Below are 22,386 nucleotides of genomic sequence, written 5' to 3'. Positions count from 1 at the left end.
TCCAGCGGGACAAGGTCGTCGACCCCCTGCGACTCTGACAACACAGTTTGGGGTCCTTCTCCCGCTTTACGACAGGTTTGAGCAGTGTCCGGAATGCGCGACGCACTGTCCGTTCTATTCAAGTCTGTTATACGTAGTGGCACAGGCAGGAGCTTATTGGTTTACGTTTTTTTATGGCATCTCCACCATACTTTTTGTCCGTTCTACTCCTCGTGCACTTCCGGTCAGCGGGGGATGAGTCGGTACCAGAGCCGAAAGGATTAGCGCAGGTAGCCGGGCATCGAGGCGCCCTACGCGTGGGCGTCGCGCCTCTCAGTAAATTCCTCTATTTCCCATTGGGATGACCGCTCCCGGGAACAGGTGTGGGGAGGGGGGGGGGGGACGTACCCATCGGTGCCGTGGGCTTCTAACTTAGCAAACCTTACCGCGTTTTTGGCTTGTTATTGGTGCGTATCCCACCGGCTATTCCGTATTCGGTGTATTCCGCTCTCGCCTGACCGAATACAAGCCCAGTGACAGTATGTGAGTGTGCATACTGATTCGAAGCCCCGGACACAGTGACAAGGTTTTTGCGCTCTCACTGTATACGCTCTTAGTGTGTATTAGGCATTGTCTAAGGTTGTGTTGACATTGTTTCGTTAAATCATCCTGCCGATGAATCTTTGGGAGAGAAGTAATGCCGCGAAAATGTTGTACTGATTGTTTGTTTGTTTTTAAAACCGTCGGCGCGCGTGCTTATTACTTAGCTGCGCGAGATGCGACCAGCTTTATCTCGAAGAATTGCAGCCACGCCTGACTATTTCTCTGTTGTTCTGGGTTGTTGCAGATGTTTTTAGCGACTGCTCTGGAAGGTTCCTCTTCTTCGGCGACCGCCGACTAGTTTAGTTCATTTATGGAAAATTCAGCCCAATAAACACTTTGTTTCAGTCCACGCTAATTTTCTCGTCTCTTTTTTTCACGCCATTGCCACCACCTCGTGACAATATTTAACTAAATTACAGCAGAATTATTTCCTTTCTTGTCTCCATCAACACTGAAAATTTCACGACTCAAATCAAGTTGAATAAAACGGTGAGAGGTGTGCTTTGCAAAAGCACTGAGATCGTCCTCTTTCTACTCATGGTGACATTGAGAGCAATTTTCAGCACTGAACAAGCGAATTTTTACTGTTTTGGATGGGATTGCTGTCACTAGTTTATGTTTAAAAATGATAAATTTGCAGTCTACGGATGGGCGGAGACCGCGCCACCCGCGTGTGCTCTTTGCGTGCATGAAAACGGCAGTGAACATCGAAGGCGACCTTCCAAATAATGCATTCGACCAACGTTTTGATGCCCATCCAACACGTTCAGGGTTCACGAATTTAGAGCCAGAGTGTTGCTTTTTAGAACATTCGCGAGTCATTTTTCGGGCTTCATCTGCATGCAAGTCAACAAAGCAGTAGCGAATGCCCCAGTTGGCTTCCACCGGTTCTCATGACGTCGCAGTTGTAGTGTAGGAGAAGGTAAGCAGGAAAAGGAAGAAGACGACCTTTTTCCCCTTGCTGTGGGCAGTGGTACTGCCATAGATAGTTTTCCGCGAGTATAGCGTGAATTCGCTGGTCGCTAGCAAGTGCATCATTGAAATGTGGTTAACCATGACGTCGTAACAATCGGTCTAAGTCGCTGGCTGGAGGACCTCCTTTGAAGTCTATTGGCCACTGTCTTCTTCACTTGTATCCTTACCTGAAGGCCTGTTTACAAGCACCTCACAACGTCGGGTAGACTGTGGGGTCGGACGGAGCAAGGTCAATTCAACTCGACGACTGCGTGTTCAATTGACCTCGAGTTTGGCTAGTCGAGACTGGTTCAGCTCGGTTCAGACCGGTTCAGACCACTGCAGTTCAACTGCAGCGACACCAATTGGTGAGCGCCGTAATGCGATCGAGCAGGGCCAGCCACTGATGTTGCGGCACGGTACTGCTGTCTCAGAGGCCGAACAACTCGAGCGAAAAAGAGGCCCCCATTTTCTCTTCACCCTCCAGCTAACCCGCCTCTTCAAACCGACCGCGTTTACAAGCTCATCCGGGCAGGGTAGAGTTGAGTCAGCCTAACCTACAGAGCATAGCGCAACCAAATAAGGGCTCGGAGTATGAGTGGACATGCACAGTGCCAACTTCGAATTATGAAAAAATTTACAATTTATGCATACAGCATTGCCGTGTCATCACAACATATGCGAAAATCAGCGAGAAAGCAGGTAGGCGATTTCCCTTTTAGAAAGTTTGGCAGAAGGGTGCTTACACAAGCTCTTACACTGCTTCGATTACTTAACGAGTGCGCTTGTCCTTGCTATTCCTAACAACACTTATCTTGGAACGGCCTGAATTTGTATATGCGTTGCCATGCTTAATAGTTCTTCGTTTACTCCATTCTTATTAATTGTGTGGCTATTATATAAGCTCACGAAAGTGGTCGTTAAAGAAGCGAGCAGTTTGTCCTGAATGCCATCGTCCCTTGCGGTGGAAATGACTGGACCCGACCCGTCGTCTCCCTTCTCGACTCAGCGCGCGTTTGCTTGACCCCAGTAACCGAATTTCAACCCGACAACTCAACTGAGCCCGGTGTTGTCGGGTTCACGTAAACGCCACTGGAGCCATTTTGCCCCTGCGTTGGGGAAGGAAAAATTTCCTTCTTCAACATCGTCCCGAATGGGGGGTCATCTGCCTTTGTGTCACCTGTGTTTTGGTGCGAACAGGGGTAGCTTCTCGGTGCCGCTTCTAATCTTATTTCGCTTTTAATAGCAAAAAGAAGAGCACAGATGCTTGAGAAATGCAGCCCAAGCAACAAAAAGCAAAGTAAAGAGTTAGGTTTGTCAAGTTGTGGGCAAAACCTGCACGCTCAAACACAGGCAAGCAAGGCGTTGGTGGTAGATTGTATTAGCGACAAAATAGGCTGACGCCATATGCAGCCAAATCGCGCCTTAAAATTGGTGCGAATTCCAAATCTCTGCAGAAATACAGCTAAAGCTCTCCCAGCATATAAAACACGAAAACTAGGTTCGGTATGGATCAAAATTGGGGCTTAAAAATAAAAAAAGAAAGAGGGAGGAAGTGTTTTTATATTTAGCTTAGCTTTTACGAGATGGCACTAATGACCGACATAACTCAAAGCACAGGTTTTAAGGATATTTACCTCTAATAAAAAAATGAAACTTGAGAAATAAAATCTGTTCACAACATTTCCTTCGCTCACTAACGAAGAAAACGCTGCCTCAAACCTCACGAAAATTTAACCATATTTTCACCCGCTGTACCTTCTGAAACTTCCCATGTATTTCCTAAGGACACCGTCACCGGCTAAGTTTCTTAATGAACCCTATAAAGAAAAAGGTAAAACTGGCGGCACAAATGCAGGTCATAAATAAATGAAATTAGGTGCAGAATAAATGACACATAGACTGCGCATACAAAAGTAGCTATAGATGTGAAAGCAAATAAAACGCTGAAAAATACGACGAAATTCAACAAGCCATAGAGCTTTCATACAGTGGTGATCATGAGCGTCGGCGCGCGTGAACATCGTCGGTTATGACTTCTCTACAGCCCACACAGAAAAGCATCTATGCTTGTATACCGCCTTCCGAATTTCCTGGGGAAGAAATAGGCAATTTCGCACCGTGTGGCCACGCTAACACTACATGGGCCTGATCAACAACTCGCAGAATACTGAGTGCCAACTGCAATTTTTGAACCGAAAACACTTGTTCATTGGCGGCAATCTCGTTATCTTGTTCAAAACGGGATCGTAGAATTGTCTCTTTATCTGTATAAGAGGGAAGTTGATGAAAAGGCACAATGGAGCATGGTGCTTCAGTTGCACTCAGATTAGGGGGTGGTTGCCCTGACCTTTTCAAAGAAGGATACAGTGGAGGGCGACTGACTCGTCTCCGATCGTGTTAACCCCTTCAATCAGTGCAGCAGGCAGGAAAAATGCGCTCTTTGAACGAGGATACCTTCGCGTAAGTCCGCATCCCTGCCAGTCAGCAATTTCCCATTTAATAAGGAGATATCCAAACGCCGTCGTCTGTGGCTCCAAAAGTTTTGAAGGTCAAAATCAACGAAACCAACATTTATGCGTATCATAATGAAGAGGTGGTTGTGCTACACAGCGTGCGCATGCGCTTTGCCGTTGGCACAACATATAATACCGTTTACATGATTCCGCTTGATATAAGAGAAAGCGGAGTAGTTATACAAAATTAAAATTGGACTCTCTGGTTTTTGGTCATTCTGATAATTGAAATGCGTTTTTTCTCCGCGGTTAGCGCAGGAACAAAACGCGATAGCACGTTTGGTCGCGCGCTTTCGCATCGTAGTTGCGATTGTGGTTATCAATTGAGGAGTTAGAACGACAAATATTCAATTTCAGATATTTACTGTACTTAATTTACACTGGCAGGCCCGGCTTGAAGCTATTTCATATCTGCTTCTAATTAGATTTCTCTATTTTGAATCATTACATGTTCTCACTAATAATTATTCTCATAAAGCTCGAAGGCTGTTTTTTTACATCCAAAAATTGTTGAAAATAACTTTACTGCGAAAAAAACGGTACAATAAAAGCATGCGTAATCTGTAGCTTCCACATTTCACGGCAGTCTACTTCCACCCCGCATTCTACATTTATTCCGATTCTTCTTTATCGCAGAATATAAGAGACTGATTCTTTAGAGTTTAAAGTAACGACACTCTAGTCTGCGGTACAAAGCGGGATTTACCACATGACCTCATTGTTTGTGGAGCTGTAACGGAAAATCTGTCGCTTCTTGAAACGCCGTTTCCCTTTGACACACTCTCTCTCCCTCCACTCTGCGCTCTCGAGGTTCCTTTACAGAAGGACGTCCGGCACAATTTTATCCCGTTAAACCCAGGGTTATTCCGAATACGCGCATGAAACAAAAAAGACGGCTTTTCAGGGCCCTTCGTCTGACACTTATCTTAAATTATATGCGCGGCGTGTCAGTATATAAAGGCCCGGGCTGCGTTAAGCAAGCGTGTGTCTCAAAATTGCGCTGAATATGGGGCGCCTCAAGATGACTTTCTTGCTTTTGCTCGTGGTCTGCACGCGGGCAGCGCAGAATGGTGAAGAGCATCGAACAGTCAGGAGAAGCCTTTCGTCTTGGACAAATTGCCTAAATAGACATCGGTCCTTGCTGCTGAGCTCTAATGGAAGGTGTGCTGCAACTCAGCTTGGATTGGCCTACGGCCGCATGATTCTCGCCAACTGCAAAAACTGCGACAAGTGAGTACAAGTTCCTGCGGGTGTAAGAGATGCATGATTTACCTACCTCCTCCACCGTCATACCCTCCCCCGCCCCACTCACACACGCCTACAATTAATTACAATTCTACCAGAATGATTGATTGCTGGAAAAAGTATTTGGAGCAAACATATCAAATAATCTCAATGGATTCAAGGAAGCAGTTAGGTAGAGCATAGTAGAAACGACGAAAAAAATAAATTGAGAAGCGGTTTCCGTTTAATGTCTTTGAGGAAAAGCAAAAAACCTGCAGTAGGAACCGCTTTGTTACAATACCACTTGAAATCAGTGTCGTACTTTGTGTCTGGGCTCATCCTGTTATTAAGGTTAGCAATAGTAGCAGGGATAGTTACATTTCAACGAATTTCCCAGATACAACACTTATTACCTAAGAGGGGGAAGAGGTTTTTTTTTAAATCTATTGAAATCAAGTATTTAATAACGTTCTTCTAGACAACTCGTTGAAGTTAATGAATATTTCGGGCCGTGAATAAAGCGTAAAGCGTGTATATAGTCTTCCCAGATTACGAGGAAGCTTCTGAGTAAGTAGAAACATCAGCAGTCGTGCAGACATTACGGAATCAGGGTTTAGATGTGCCTTATGAAAAATGCTCGAATATATCTGTAACGGCTCCGCACCAATCACAGTCCGTCATAAAGTCAGCAATAAAATTTTATTAAGGAGAGGTGTCAGGCGGAGCTATAAGATCTCTCTAATGCTAATTACTGCTTGTTTACAAGAGGTATTAAGAGGCTTGGATTTGGAAACAGCAGTAAATAAGGGATAATGGAGAATATCAAATAATCTGCGATTCTCTGATGACATTGCCTCGCTACATCACTCAGCGGCCAACTGCGAAGCATCGTATACGAATTAGAAGGCAGAACAGAAGGGTGGATCTAAAAATACTAAACATAAAACTGAAATATTGTTCAACACTAAAGCAAAGGAACACTAGTGTACAGTTGGTAGCGAGTAGTGAAAGGGATAAGGGGATACGTGCAGGTGGTGACTACAGATCTGTATCATGAGAGGAAAAATTCTGGTTGCACCTAAGTCTGCCTACGTGCAGGAATGCAAAAGCATGGAACTTTCTAGAACACCAGCATTACATTGTAGGCATTACATGGACACGACGTACATTGACATCTTCCTGGACTCTATACTTCGACGGAGTTAAGCACGCATCGCAGGAAAAGGTTACTGTAGGAATTAAAACATAAACTTAATAACTGTCGAGGAACAAATGTAATTACAAACTGGATAAAATAATATCGCTCAGGTCGGCACCAATTTCACCAGTGTGAAGGTGAATCGTAAAACTAGGTTGAAGTCTCCTCCGCGATGCTTCAGGGTAATGTTCTAGCAGCTCGAATTTTCCTCTCCTACGTAATGATATATCGCATAACAGAGACGCCACGGTTTGCATGTTTGAAGATGACTACATTATTGGTAAAGAAATTAAGGGCCACAACGACGACATCCTTCTAAAGATTGCATTTATTTATATAACAGACTTCTGTCAAGACTGGCAGATCACCATTAATATAGAGAAAACAGTACATACATGAAAAATGTGAAAAGGAAGAAGGTGCCCGAGAAATTCTCTTATTAAATTGATCAAAGAGAGTAAAAATAGGTAGATGAGTATAAACACCTCGGTTTTGTACTGTCTTCTGATCTAAAGCGGAGCGAGCAGGTATCTTACATAACGAATAAATCTCTTACAGCGCTTTTCTCTCTCAGGCGATCTATCCAGTCTCTATCCCCTACTACTAAGTTACTGGCTCGATACATGAATACATTATCTGCTGGTTTCCATACACAAAACAACTAATATGAAAGCTAGAGGGTGTCCAGAGGAGGGCAGCTCGATTTATTTATGATAAGTATAGAAGAAACGACTCTCCAAGCGATCTCCTGAATCAAGCTTGTATTTCTACTACCAGTAGTCGAGCCCGATTCTTACTGAAGTTTGTCTGCCTCCTTTAGAGTGGAGCCCTTAAAATAAACGTAGACGAATACCTGTGTCCTTCATTAACAAGAAACACGCACAAAATATTCTGAACATTTAAGACTTTAGAATTCATTGTGACACTTGTAGGTATTCTTATTTCCCGCATGCAGTCAGTGAAAAAAACGCATTAACAAAAAATATAGTCAGCAGCCCGCCACTAAATGATTTTCTGTCCAGGCTAAGTATAGCTTGTCCTTCTTGATTCTTGTAAAGTATTTTCTTATAGAATTTTCATTCGTGGACTTTTTATTGTTTGAGTATTTGCTAGAAACTGTTTAGTTTCGCAGTTCGCCTTGTGCAATTGTGCCATAATTGTACCTTTTTATTTCAAACATGAATGCTTCCTAGAATGTACTTTAGCCTTGGCACTCGAAATGTTGTTTTGCTGTGTAGAGGCAATGTCCTTGGCACTTGTTTTGCTGTGTAGAGGCAATGTCGTTTCCCAATATTTTAAGTCTCTATGCCTGCATTTATTCCTGTATTTTTTGCGCTTCAATTTCGCCCTTTCCTCTAACAGGCTCTGAGGAAGCTAACAGGATGATCTAAATAAAATAAACAAATAAATATGCACTGACGCATGATGTTTTCGTCAAAAGGCATTCTTGAAACTGTTGCCTCAATTTTTATTAAAAAACATAATCTTTAACCTCACGCAGTGCAGAAAGACGTTCTTGAATTAATTTTGCTGTGGGAACGAATTGTCGCTTAATATAATTTTAAACATTTATTCAAATTTTGAAAAATTCCTGACATGGTGAGCCCATCACGCTCATTGACAAATTTTAGCTTCCGAAACAAAGTGTATATTAGGCAAACTGAATTATCACATCATTGTATTCACTGCTGTGTATTAAGTCTGCTGGACAAACTTTTTTTAAACGTCTTCACTTTAACTCAATCCGTCCAGGAATAGCTTCGTGCCAATGAGGCTTTTTGTCAGTTTCAGTGAACTGCCACTTGTGCCAACAACCAGACACGATCGATCGCTATACTTAGTGTTGCGCCGTGATGGAGTGTTTTTCTGACACATAGTGCACTGGACAATTTAAATGAAGGACTTCGCCTTACTCTACAAGTTTTCTGTGTGCATTGAGGAGCTCCGAGATTCCGTGTGATGTTTTATTGCGAATCGACTTTTTACGATGTGGCAGAGCCGCATGACGGATCACCATGCAGAACCGGCTCACTAAACTAAGTCTCTGTTTGCCGAATAGTGCGCTTTGCTGCCGGGCGTTTAGGATGAGTCCTGTCAAGCGTTTAGGAAGGGCGTCTTGGATGGAATGATTGACGGTTCTGGATGCGTGTATATGTTGCCAGTTGTTTTGATATGAGGGAGTGATCAAAGTTTATGAAGGCATGAGAACGTGCGTGAGTATCGTGGAATTGCATAAGTCTATTTAAAGTTTTCAGATAATCAGAGAGATTTATTTGCATGCAAGAACAAAAAAGCCAGCGCCGATGGCGTCGTGGTGTAATGCTGTGGCTAGCGTAGCTGATTTGTTCGTGCCGAGACGCGTTCTAAACCCATCATGCGTCAAGCGTCATCATGCGTCAAGCTCGCGGTGAAACCCACTTGCGGCCTTAAAGATTTTATTTTATTTTTATGTACGCTTAGGCTGGATTCAGCAAAGATAGGCGAAATCGCTGTGTATGGGTCTTACTGCTAGCGCAGTAAAAATTTGCTGTCCAGTTAATATTTTCCAGAGCCTACAAGAATGCGCTTCCTTGGTTCACAGCCACCAGCAAACCCACTATTGGTAAAAGTAGTGAAAACCTCGACGATCTCGAAATGCCGCTGAATTTTATAGGGCTCACTAAAAAGAACAGTCTGAAATTGCTGAGATCGTTTGGTTCTGCCAAGGAGAAGACACATGCAAAAGGTGCCGAGGCAGAAGGATATGAAAGCAATAGCCAGGTACTGAACCATCTATTTGTCTCTTTGTCCTTGTGTCTTGTAAAAGAAAACGAAACACAATCAGCAGTAGTACACCAACAAGCCAAGTTCAGTCGCCTTAGAAGTCTAAAACCTTGTTGCGATTTCTCAGCCGAGCAATATCTCCGGTATATGCTCTCTTACTGAATACTTATTTTCGCATCATGCCCCGCCCCCCTCCCCGATGTGCACCGTTTCTTTATATTAAACTTGTCTTTATTGGCCTGCCACGTGAACCGGCTGGCACAGTTCCCTCGAAAGCACCTGTACGCAAAACATGTGAAAGTAAACATTAGCAATGCATGCAGAAGTCAATTCGTGGACATCTATGAGGCCATATAGTCAAAAGGTGAATAGAATATGGCGACGTCCCCTAGTACCTGCTCTGTTCAGGACAGATAGAATCACGCGTATTTCAATACTTTACTAATTATTCGCGATTCCTTCTCATCAAAGCTGCGTGCGACAGTCTTCTGCTTTTTGTGGTGTAAATATATAAGCATCATACAAGGAAGGAGTAGCTGCCTTTGTCCTGTAAATGCACGGGTGAGAACAGGATGATAGAGATTCAGCGTGCACATTGAACAAATTTAATATTTGTAACGTTGACAAGAACTACGCCAGTATAAATATTGAATAAGAAAACCAGTAGCGCATTATTTTTTTTTATTTACTGCTAGCCGTAAGGAAAACAAAGCCGCTGTCAATCCGCTGCGCATAAAAACATGGTGACTATCAATTGAGCTTTACATCTGGGCCCTCGGTGCGTTTCTGCTATTGTGAATCTTTTTACGAATTGCCACTTTTATTATAACCAAGAATTTCTAATCGCATCTTCACGTCAAATTCGCGAAAAAATGAGGTTGCCCTATTCTAGGAAGAGTTTGCTAGGAGCATTTAGCCGCGAGGTGTGTTCTTAGATGATTCATAAGCAGTGGGTTGAAGCCATAAATTGAGTATAAAGCCGCTACACAAGTATCTTTGTGGAATGGAACAGAATAAAGAATTCATATCATTCCCTAGCCTCTTCCACGTCAAATGACAAAAAACGATACTTTTATACATATCTGCGTGCTAAGTATTTAGGCCTGCAAGTATTCTGAGCGCCAAGCACAAAAAGCGGCTAGCCTATATTTTCAAAGCAGTCATATGTGCTCGTCGGTGTTAGCAATTAATGTGGTTCGTATTTAGATTGGGCCTTCTAGTCCAGGAAAATAATTTAGAAAAAATGGCATTGGTGGCTGATTGAAGCGCCATCGAACTCTGCGAAGTATTGCAATATAACGCCATACGTTCTTTTCCATCTTGTCTCAATGGAGGAACCACAAATACTATGCATTATCATTTAGCGGCTTCTCTAGCTTTTAGGCCCTGAACTCGACAAGAGCGTTTCGGTGCCGGCGAAACGTAAAATCCGCCCTTGTGCTGCGCGTTGGCAGTGCATGATAAAGATCCACAGGCTCTATATGTTTCAGGAGCCCACCACTACAACACATCTTTCTTTCTGCAACATTTACTCCCACCTTCCTCCCTTTCTTCACGGTGCGTTTGCGGAGTCCATCGAGTAATGAGACAGTTAAAACGCCATTTCCTTTACTAAAAAGTCGCTATGTCCTCGGTATCTAATCGTCCTTGCAACAAGGCTTCATTCATATATTGTTACTGCAAAACTGGTTTATGGGTTATGGTTTATGGGGGTTCAACATCCCAAAGCGGCTCAGACTATGAGAGACGCTGTAGTGAAGGGCTCCGTAAATATCGACCACCTGGGGTTCTTGAACGTGCACTGACAACGCACAGTACACCTGACTCTAGAATTTCGCCTCCATCGAAATTCAACCACCGCGGCCGGGATCGAACTGGCGTCTTTCGGGTCAGCAGCCGAGTGCTATACAAACAGAGCAACTGCGGCGGCAGAATTACTGAAAGCTGTCAACAAGGTACGAGTTTTCCGGCGCATCAAAACGCTACTGAGAAAATTAGCTGGGTAGGCAAGCACCGGTCCTTTCAGTAGCTTGCGGCACCACCGCTCCATGGCATCGATACAGAGATCACCAGTCAGGGAGTTAGACTAGTGTTAATGGTTGGATACCACATTTACCGTAGGAATCACAAGAGGTCACTTCTGCAGTAGCATAAGCAATATACTGACGGCGCTTTTTACTGGCCTCAATTCATTTCTCGCTGCGGCCGGTCAAAATATGTTGTCTGATTTTTCACTCTTTTGCGCCTTTTCGTCGTTCATCCTCATGTGGCAGTTTAGGCTTTTTGGTAGCCCTTGATGTACAAAATGACGCAACAGCACACTTGGGCAAGAAACGTTTCGTCTATGGTGTTAGGAGGTTTAACGGCCCAGTCTCAGGCTCCGGAGAGGCCACCATTGGAATGAGAACATGGCAACGTTTAACGCTAGAACCTTATGTATAGAGGCTAGCCTAGCAGTGGTGTTCGAGGAACTACCGAGCATTAAATGGGGTGTCATAGGGCTTAGTAATGTTAGAAGAAAAGGTGAGACGTGTACAGTGCTAAAAGAAGGGCACATATTGTGCTATCACGGATTAGCGGATAGACGAGAACTAGGCGTGGGATTCCTCATTAATCAGGATATAGCTGGCAACTAGAGGAGTTCTGTAGTATTAACGAAAGGGTGGCAGCTATCACAATTGAGCTTAATAATTGGTACAAGCTGAAGGTGGCGCAGGCCTTCGCGCCTACATCCAATCATGATTACAGTACTGTTGAAAGCTACTATAAAGACGTGGAATCGGCAGTGAGCAAAGCAAAATTACAGTACACTGTACTGATGGGCGAACTCTATGCGAAGGTGGGCAAGAAGCAGGCTGGCGACCAGGCTGTAGGCGACTATGGGATAGGTTCTAGCATTGGCAGGGGAGACCAATTAGCAGAGTTCGCAGATATAAATAATTTACGGATCATGAATACCTTCTTCCGGAAAAAAGAGAACAGGAAGTGGACCTGGAAGAGCCCCAATGATGAAACTAAAAATAAAATCGACTTCATACTATGCGCTAAACCTGGCATCGCTCATGATGTGGACGTCTTCGCAAAGGTGCGTTCTAGCGACTATAGAATGGTAAGGTCTCGTATTGGCTTGAGTTGAAGAGGGAACGAAAGAAGCTAGTGAAGAGGAAGTCCCTTAACGAGCAAAAGGTAAGAGGAAAAATAGATGAATTCAGGATATCGCTCCAGAGATGATATTCAACTCTAACTCAGGAAGGCGATCCTAATGTTCATACAATGAACGATAATCTAGCAGCTATCATAACGGAGTGCACAGTAGAAGTAGGCGGTAGGACACTTCGACAGAATACCGGCAAGCTATCTGAGGAGAAGAAAGATAACATTAATAAACGTCAAAGCCTGAGTGCGTCTAACGCAAGAGACAGAATCAAAATTAAAGAACATACGCAAGCTAGCCGACATAAGTGAGTTTCATATGGAGGGAATTGGGCATGCTCTAATGAGAAGGAGGTAGCTTAAACGCGGTGAAGAGGAAACTAGTCATAGGTAAAAACCAGATGTATGCGTTAAGAGACAAGGAGGACAATGTCATCAGCAAGTTTGATGAAAAATGTTAACGTAACCTAATAGTTCTACACAAACTTATACAGTAGCCAATCTAATCAGAACGTTAATAGTAGACACAACAGCACACAGCAGTAGGTCATTCAGCCAGTAAAGAAACAAATAATGAACGCCGCAGGTACAACGCAAAAGAGAAAGGCAGCGGATCAGCTAACAACAGATTTGTTGAAGAACGGAGAGGAGATCGTACTAGAAAAACTGGACACCCTGTATACGCAATGCTATATGAGCTCGCCCGCGCCAGAAGCTTTGAAAAACGTAAACATAGATTTAATTCACAAGAAAGGAAACGCCAAGGACATGAAAAATTATAGAGCGACAACTTTCCTGTTTGTTGCCTACAAGGTATTTTTTAAGATAATCGCTTATAGAGTCAGGGCAACCTTTGACATTAATCAACCAAATGATCAGGCAGGCTTTCGGAAAGGATATTCAACAGCATATCTTATTCACACTATCAATCAGGCGCTGGAGAAATGCGCAGAATATAACTAGTCCCTATATATAGCATTCATTATATACGAGAAAGCATTTGACTGAGTGGAAACCTCAGCAGTAATACAGCCAAATCGGAATCAGAGTGTAGAATAGCCTTATGTGAAAATACCGGAAGGTATATATGGGAGGAACTGCACAGCTATCATAGTCCTCCTTATATCAGCAATAAAATTCCAATAAAGAAGGGCGTGAGGCAAGGAGACACGATCTTGCCAGTGCTATTCACCGCCTGTTTACAGGAGGTATTCCGAGGCCTGAATAGGAAAAAACTGCGGGTAAGAGTTTATGGAGAATACCTAAATAATTTGCGATCCCCTGATGACATTGGCTTGCTGAGTCACTCAGGAGATGAACTGCAAAATACGATCAATTAGTTAGACAGACAAAGCAGAACGGTTGGTCTAAAAATTAACACGCAGAAAAACTAATGTTCAACAGTCAAGCAAGAGAACAGCAGTTCACAATTGGCAGCAGCTAAAAGTGGTAAAAGAATACATCTGCTCTGGACAGGTAGTGACAGCTCATCGGGATCATGAGATGGAAATAACTGGAAGGATAAGAGAATGGGGTGGAGCGCATATGGAAAATTCTCGCAGATCATGAGTGGCAGTTTACCAATTTCCCTCAAGAGAAAAGTGTGCAACAGCTTTATCTTAGCGGTACTCACCTACGGGGCAGAAACGTGGAGGCTAACGAAGAGTTCAGCTTAAGTTAAGGACAACTATGCGAGCCATGGAAAGAAAAATTTTAGGCGTAACATTAAGAGACCAGAAGCAGGCAGAGTGGGTGAGGAAAGAGCGCGTGTTAGTGACATCCTTGCCGAAATCAAGATAAAGAAATTGGCTTTCGCAGGGCATGTAATGCGAAGGCAAGGTAACCGCTGGTCCTTGAGGGTAACGGAGTTGATTCCAACAGAGGGCAAGCGTAGTAGGTGGCGGCGGAAGGTTAGGTGGGCGGATGTGATTAAGAAGTTTGCAGGAATAGGGTGTTCGCAGCTAGCAAAAAACGATCGGGTTAATTGGAAAGACATGAGGCCTTTGCCCTGCAGTGGGTGACGGTGAGGCTGATAATGATGATGATCGTCCCAAAGAGACTCAGGCTATGAAGGACGCCATAGCGACGTGCTCCAGAAATTTCAAATATCTGGAGTTCTTCAATATCCACTGATATTGCACAGTACACGGGCCTCTGGAATTTCGCCCTCACCGAATTCGACCGCCGCGGCCCGGAACGAAACCGCATTTTTCGGGTCTGCATCCGAGCGCCATAACCACTGGGCCACCTCGGCAACTGGGGAGGAAAGAACACATACGAGTGCTAGGAACAATCCTCCTTCAGAAGGATTTCGGCTACTACAGCCAGGACATGGACAGGAAAGGCGGATTCAGTAACCTCACTACCCGTTGAGGAAATCATGCGGCCGTTAGCTGGGGACACTTTTTTAATATACTTAAGCACTACTTTGCTATTCTCATCATGTCAAGCGTGGAGTGCTGAAAATAAAATAGAATCAGGGGCTTGTTGGCGCGTCGTTCGTGTTTCAAGTTTATCTGATCATCCTGAAATTAAAGGCTTATAAGGAACCGAATACTGTCCCTTGGTGGCAACAAGTAAGTAATGACTAGAGGAGAAAACCCTATGCGTACGAAGTTAACTAAGTTAGTGGGAAGTGATCAGAAGGAACCAGAATCACAGTCGAGAAATACTAAACAGCCGTCGACATATCTAGAGGCTTAAATTACTTTTGAGCCAGCAAGGCGGCAGCGAAGGACTCTGAGAAGTTCGAGTGACTGTAAATCACTATGAGGGCGATACAATACCATATAGATATCCCCTTGAAAATGAAAAATGAAAATTTGTTTTTGGGGAAAGGAAACGGCTCAGTATCTGTCTCACATATCGGCGGAAGCCTGAACCGCGCTGTAAGGGAAGAGATAAAGGAGGGACTAAGAGGAGAAAGAAAGAAAGAGATGTTGTCGTGGAGGTCTCCGGAATAATTTCGACTACCTCGGGATCTTTAACGTGCACTGGCATCGCACAACACACGGCCGCCTTTTGCATTTCACCTCCATCGAAACGCGGCCGCCGCGGTCGGGCTCGAACCCGGATACTCCGGATAAATAGCCGAGCGCCGTAACCACTAAGCCACCGCCCCCTTTTCTGACGAAATGGCAGGCCTTCCCGAGGAATAAAAGTAGGCCTAACACAAAAGAAACGTTCTAAAAAAACGCAGTTAGTTCTACCCGATGCACTCTGCAAGGGTAACATTTCATACTTGTCAATGAAATTCTTAACAGGACAAATCAAACTAGCTTGAAGCAAGGAATAAAATTAATCCTTAATATTTATTCTTCATTTGCGATCTCTAAAGTAAGCAAGATGCAGTGTGCTGCTTTCGCCGCCTGGCACGACTAGGAAAAAGCTGGGGGGTGAAAGAATGCTAAGCGCCCGTAAGAATACATAGAAGAAATAGTTTTCATAGCAGTTGTCTCATTTCAATGGGCACCTGCGATGGCGCCCCTTCGTGAACCACAACATAGTTCATCTTAGAACTTATTCTGAACGTATGAAGCGCTGCTTGAGAGGCGATGTATTTTTAAACAACGTATTACGTGCGCAGCGGTGATTTCTGGCTGGGGGTACGGATTTCACTAGTAAGGAAAAGTTTCTGGAATATTTTTCTCGTTTCACACAGCACCCTTGAAGTTTCTGTTCATTAACAAGTGGAAAATGTTTTCATCGTGTAAAGTATGAAGAAGTATGCTACGTCATATCGAACATCTATTTTTAAAACTTCAGGACAAATGTGTGTTGTGAAGCCGGACATGCTGCCAAAATGCTCTGTATCCGCTGTGTGTTTACTGAAATTGCGCATGCCTCTCGTGTACTCTTACATGTTGACGTTTGTGCTGCATTTGGTCACTATTACAGTCGTTTAAACTATACCGCAAAGAGAGCATTTTCTGAAAAGTCAGTTCGCAAACATGATGGAAAGCGCAAAAAAGAGAACCACGCACTGTAGCAGACAGCCCCGCTGATGATAACCCCGGCCGCCTCCGGCGCTCGCCAGCGCACCTATGTGTGTTATCGCGTTCCTTGTCATCTGCTACAGTGCGCAATTCATTTACCGCACTGTTCGAGGAATGTCCTCGTTGCAAATCTTGTCATCATTTGAACATCAGCATTTACATGTGAATATAGTCTGCGCGGTGTAAATGTCAGAATACACGAGAAGCTTGCGTGATTTGGAGAAACAATCAGCTTATCGAGCGCCTTCGCGGGCATGTCCGGCTTCACAACATATATTTTTTTTCTGGCGTTTTAAAACGAATCCTTGTAATAAATGTAGAATACTACTCTTCTGTGCACTCGCCAAAGGTTAGCGAACAGCCACGACCATGGGTACTCTGTGAAACTAGCAAAATATTCCAGGAAGCTTTCCTTACATGTATTCCTATGGGCCGGACGACCACCCCGTACACCTGCAGGCAGTAACCCCCCCACGAGCAAGAATCCTGGTACGTTAAAAACACACCGCGTTCGAAAACGCTTCATAATTTCATAACCTACTCCAGGATAAATTTTGTTGTTCTTCACTAAGGAAAGATATGATAGGCGCACTGCGAAATGAGAAACCTGCTTTGAAAACTTTTGCTTCCCTGTATTTTTTTGGCCGCTAAGCCTACTTTTCACCCCATGTCAGATCTGCCTAATGCGAACCATCGCTTTGTTTGTAAACACGGTAATTGCCTATAGAAAGTGCTCTTGAGCGGTTAGCGATTAATGGTTTATTTAATCTATGGCCGCGCTGGAGTTCCTTATTTATAAGGGGCGGCCTATTTTCGACAGCTTTTCCTGAAGATAGAGAGGAATATAATTTTGCATCATGTCACATTTCAAAGAAATCGCCTTGAAAAATACGTCCACATTAAGTGTTTTAACACTAAAGCAGAAAACAAAAGTGATCCTGCTCAACTTATGCTATGCTGCTTAACCTTTTTCTAGCTGCAGTGTGTTGGACGGTCTATTAGCTTCAAATGTTAGCTTAGAATTGAACCGCTTCCGGTGAGGATCGAAAAGAGGCTGCTTGCATGGCCTTCGCATTGAACAGCCCATGGGCCATGAATGTGAATCCAACCGCCTTGTCTGCTTGTAAAACGCGAAGCTCGCTCCCCCTAAAGAAAAGATAACCGCTGGTCCGTAAGGGTAACGGACTGCATTTCAAGAGAAGGCAAGTGTAGCAGGGGGCGGCAGTAGGTTAGGTGAGTGGACGAGATTACGAAGTTTGCGGGCATACGTTGGCGCAGTTGGCAAAAGAGAGGGTTCATTGCAGAGAAATTCGAGAGGCAATTAATCTGATGTGGCCTTAGACCGGCTGATGATGAATATGACGTCCTTTTCTAGCGTTTCGGCATAGTGGATAGCTATTGAGATCAAGTATAGACTCACGGAAGCCAATGATTATGGCGTAGTGTATCCTGGCTGGAAAACAAGGCAATAGTATAACACCTTGGAAAGTGCATCCGATTATCTACAAGAGAGAGAGAGAGATAAAACATTTATAATTTCATTGAAGTGTTCTACGAGTCAGGTAGGCGGACTCCTCAGTTCAGGACTCCGGTGGCTTGGACGGATGCCTGGACCAGTCTGATGATGCGGCACTGGTCCTCCAGACCATTGCTGGTCAGGGCTGCCTCCCACTGCTCGTATGGTGTCTGTAATGTTTTTAGATAAGGTGGTTTTTGGGGACAATTCCAGGAAATGTGAAACAGCGTAGGCTTATCGCCGCACCTTGGACAGAAGGGGCGGTATTTGGAAGGGTGAATGAAGCTGTACAAGTACAGGTTAGGGAAGGTATTCGTTTGTATTCGCCTCCAAAATGTGGCTTCTTCTGTGGTGAGTTTAATATGGGGAGGGGGATATATTCTACGATATAATCTAAGCATCTCCAGACGTTCCCCATACTTTGATGGTAGAGGGGTGAGGTACGGGCAAGGATCCGCTCGGTTTGTTAGCTCACGAGCTAGATCGTTTGCCGCCTCGTTGCCTTCAAGACCTGAATGGCCCGGGGTCGAAGTAATGTTATGGGGGCGTTGAAGTGTAGGTGAGAGGCCCGACGGTATGAGTAGAGCCGCTGTCATTTTTGGGACTCTCCCTGTAATGTAATATTGACAGGCTCGCTTCGAGTCAGTTATTATGTGAGCTGATTTGTCCGCCCGATCACAATGCCTTATGGCAAGGGCGATGGCGGAGGCTTCCGCAGCAGCAGGATCCTCAGCCCGGAGTGAAACACTCGTCAGTAGTTGAAAATTGTGGTCAAGGGCGACAGCAACAAAGATGCACGGTTCAGTATACGCCGCCACGTCTACATAGACTGCTTTGTGATCTTACTCTAGACGCCGGCGTAGATGAGTGACCCTAGCCTCCCGTCTGCCTTTGTGGATTATCCACAAGATCAGGCTTCTACAACACTGCATTATCACGTAGTAAAACCTCCCTTTCATAAATAGAGCCTTGAAACAGGGATCCTGGTGGCATATTTGTGGTGCAACTTTTGATAACGCCGCAACGGATTTCATGAACTCGGCACCAGGAGTTCGAAGCACATCCAGGTCGTGCGTGTACTACTTCAATCGCCACTCTTTTGTCTTACAGGTACTTCCACTGCATAGGAAACTACTGGGCTATGAACGAGTGCAACAACTCTGATGAGACACGGCGCGCGGCCGAAGTCATAAGCGATTGCCGTGAATGGGGCGACAACAGCCGTGATGCTAGACGCGACCAGGAGGCCAACCTCTACGGCCGCAACGGAGGCGACTGCAGCGTGCGCTTCCTGGCGCCAGAGAATTGTGCGTACAAACCGGCCACTAAGGTGTGCGCGGGGAATGATACGAACGCATCGAGCTATTTTTAACCAAATTAACTTCACGCTATGATAACCTCAATAAAGGAGTTGTGTTTTCTTTTCTGACGCAGTGTTAGCGCATTTTGGTACAGAGCGCAATTTTGCTGATGAAGCTTATTTCGGCTATGTCGTCCCGTGCCGGTGCCGAATTCAAAGTACTTAAACATAGCTGGTGCTCCCTGCTTTCAAGTGGAGTTAGAAACATCACAACCCCTGAGAAACGCATTTCCACAGTAGTGCGTGGTGCGAAAGCATGTGCCAGCTCCTTGAGACTAGTGCAACCGGCTTTGATCGAGGCAACAAGAACTCTTGAAGGACCGAAGTAAAAAGCCACTCGGCAGTGACGACCTAATCATAAGTTGGTGAGAGTGAATGAAGACGAGAGCCGCACAGTAGGTTTCCCCAAGTCAAGGATGAGGCGAAGTTGATAGCCTTAACTTAAGCTGGCATGTATTGTGATTGCCTGACTACATTGCTTTTGTGTATCACCTGGGCTCCTTCTAGCTAGTCTCTTTCTCACGCTCTTCGTTACACTGAAACAATTGAGCGCTTTCTCTAGTCGTGTCACGTAATCATCCTAGTAGTAATGAAACACTCCGACGTGCTTCTGCAAGAATGTTATCAAAGCCCGTTTTTTCCGGCTGAAGGCAGAGCGGCGTAAAAGCCAATGGGCTCTTCGAATGAGGGCGCACTTTACCGACCTGGTTTTGTCTTTGCATTAAACGTCTTCTCACCTAAGGCTGAGAGTCGAGCATGTGTTCAAGATAATGATTGTAGATCAGAAGGGTTCTTAAATTACCTCGGAATAAGTTGCATTAGCCCTTTCGTGCCTATAAATTCTTGTACGCTGTGAGAAAAATCACATATCTAGACAGCAAGTAGGCTCCTTTGAGATTTATAATTTTCTATTAGCCAGAAGGCAGCAAAAAACGCAGAACTCCGCCATTTACAGCATTTTGCAAACTACTTCAAAATGTAAAAATAAGACATGTAACTCATGCGACTCACACTCTTTCTAGAAACGCTGGGGTGAACGTACTGCGCTCGGACACTTAGCAACAGATCCACGCACTTACATCCTTTAGCAACACGTCAAAAAATGTAGCGCTTTAAGGATGGTAAGAACAAATACATTTCCTTCTAGATCCTTCAGGAAAATCTTGAAAATCAGAATGCTTTTCGGAAGGTATAGATGATGCATTTCCATCAAGAGAACACTTTTTTTATTTTGGAAAGTTGAGCACGAAGCTATCTTTTACATTGCAACTGCCAGAAAGTACATTTTTAGCAACCATCCTAACATGGCAGGCTGATCGTAGATTACCAGTTGCATAGAAAGCAAAACTGCCGTTGGTACATCGCACTGGTCGCGTCTTTCAAAACGAAAATCAGTAGCACTCGCACTAAGTTTTCTCTGTAGAACGGGGCGAGTCCTGGGTAGAGCGTCTGCTGATATCTCACTAAGCCGTGCTGATCTCGGCATGAATCTGGTGCGGACTACTCAGTATTGAAAGACTGGCGCAAGCATTAATCGCAGGCACTAGCTGCCGGAAAACAACACCTAAGTACTGGTCGAATGTCAGAAGCACCCGTGGTTCCTGCATGAAAAAATACGCCCTGTGGTTGGTACACGGGAAGGGCGAGACATCTTCTGATTTTTAAAGAAATTTACATAATACACAGGCAGCTTGTCCACGTAAACTCCCCCTCCCCCCCCCCCCCCCCCTGTTTGCTCTTTATTCCTATTAAAGTTGCCTGCCAATCACCCTGGGGCCTCGTACGGTTCCCTTGCTGCGCAAACAAGTGTTTCTTGAGGAACACCAACTCGGCTCTGAACTTCACCAAAACGAGGTTGTTTCGTTGTTTTTGGCCTCTGTAGAATTCGCACACCGCTGCGATGGGGCATTGAACAGGGTGTGGCGCTTTTTTTAAACAACCGTTGGAATTCCTGCTCTCGGTCAAGATGAACGGTCATAAAACAGAAGGCTGAGGGAGCTAGATGCGACAGAAATTTGAAAGATATCTGCAGTTAACACAACTTCCAGTTTGCAATGCTTTACCTATGAAAATACTCGCAGGCTGGTTTTAAAATTGTAATTAAAATTAAAATTTAAATTTATTCCACAACAGAAAGGAATGTTGCCGGGAGGTAAAAAGTTTAAAAAAAAGCTTCATGGTCCGGACCTCCCAGCTTACACTGTGCGTAGCAGCGTGCGGCGAGGGCAGTACACTTCAACATCAAACCAAAGACTTATACAGCTTATACAAACAGGGTGCGAAATTCCTTTGAAGAAATCGCGAAAAGATCATTATTTATTTCCATAAAAATATTATTTAAAACCGTCGGCAATGAGTACTTCAATATCAGTCTCCCGTAATTAGTCGGACATTTGGTCACATTCCAGGGTTCCAGATAACATACGTTATAGGTGGTGGTGTTTATCTGAAATCCTGCTAGGTTAGTTAATGCATCATTCTTTTTAGTATTCCCAGTTTATAAAGCCGGCATAGTTTTTAATTGTATAGTGATATAATTGGAACGATATTGTGATTTCTAAACAGGCCTGCAGTATGGGAGTGATAGGGAACATTGTAGACCCGACGTAAGATGCGTTTCTACAATATTAGGAGTTTGCTATTGTTTGTTCTTGTTGTTTTGGGCCGAACTAAAAAGGCACAGCTTAATGTAGAGGAAAATAACAGCAATATAAAAGGACGTTAACTGAGGTAGGGAAATAATAACAGTGGCGGCGCATGAGGTCAGTATTTCTCGAGATCTTAATTACGATATGCCCTACGTGTTCATCCCATGTCATATCTTCAGAAATGTATACACCTAGTGATTTAAATGTTTTTACCCACTCACTATTTGTACTGTTTAGCACTATGTGCGGCAATTGGATTTGCTTGTGGACGGGGTGAAATATCACAGCTTTTGTTTTGCGATGGTTAAGTGAGATAGAGTTTCTTTAAGCCCATGCATTTATATTAGACAGCGCGCTATTGGCTTGGTTAGCTAAGGTGTCACATGAGCTTTCTGAAAAAATAAACTATTGTCGTCTGCACAGATTCTATAGTGCGCACTTTCGTCAAGGCACACTATTTCATTTATATACAGGATA

The 22,386-nt window shown here is 44.2% G+C and overlaps 1 protein-coding gene across 1 annotated transcript; it reads left to right on the top strand.

The window, feature by feature from the left end:
* Positions 1 to 5,012: 5,012 nt before the first annotated feature.
* LOC144104695 (uncharacterized) lies at positions 5,013 to 19,306 on the top strand. The gene is made up of 2 exons (XM_077637841.1): positions 5,013 to 5,282; positions 19,012 to 19,306. The coding sequence occupies exons 1-2, from the start codon at positions 5,059 to 5,061 to the stop codon at positions 19,271 to 19,273; spliced, it is 486 nt and encodes a 161-aa protein (XP_077493967.1). The 5' UTR covers positions 5,013 to 5,058; the 3' UTR covers positions 19,274 to 19,306.
* The last annotated feature ends 3,080 nt before the right edge of the window (positions 19,307 to 22,386 follow it).

This window comes from Amblyomma americanum, chromosome 9 (assembly GCF_052857255.1).
Source record: "Amblyomma americanum isolate KBUSLIRL-KWMA chromosome 9, ASM5285725v1, whole genome shotgun sequence".
Lineage (NCBI taxonomy): Eukaryota > Metazoa > Arthropoda > Arachnida > Ixodida > Ixodidae > Amblyomma > Amblyomma americanum.
The sequence above is the reverse complement of the archived record's forward strand: the minus strand, read 5'-3'. Positions and strand labels throughout refer to the sequence as shown.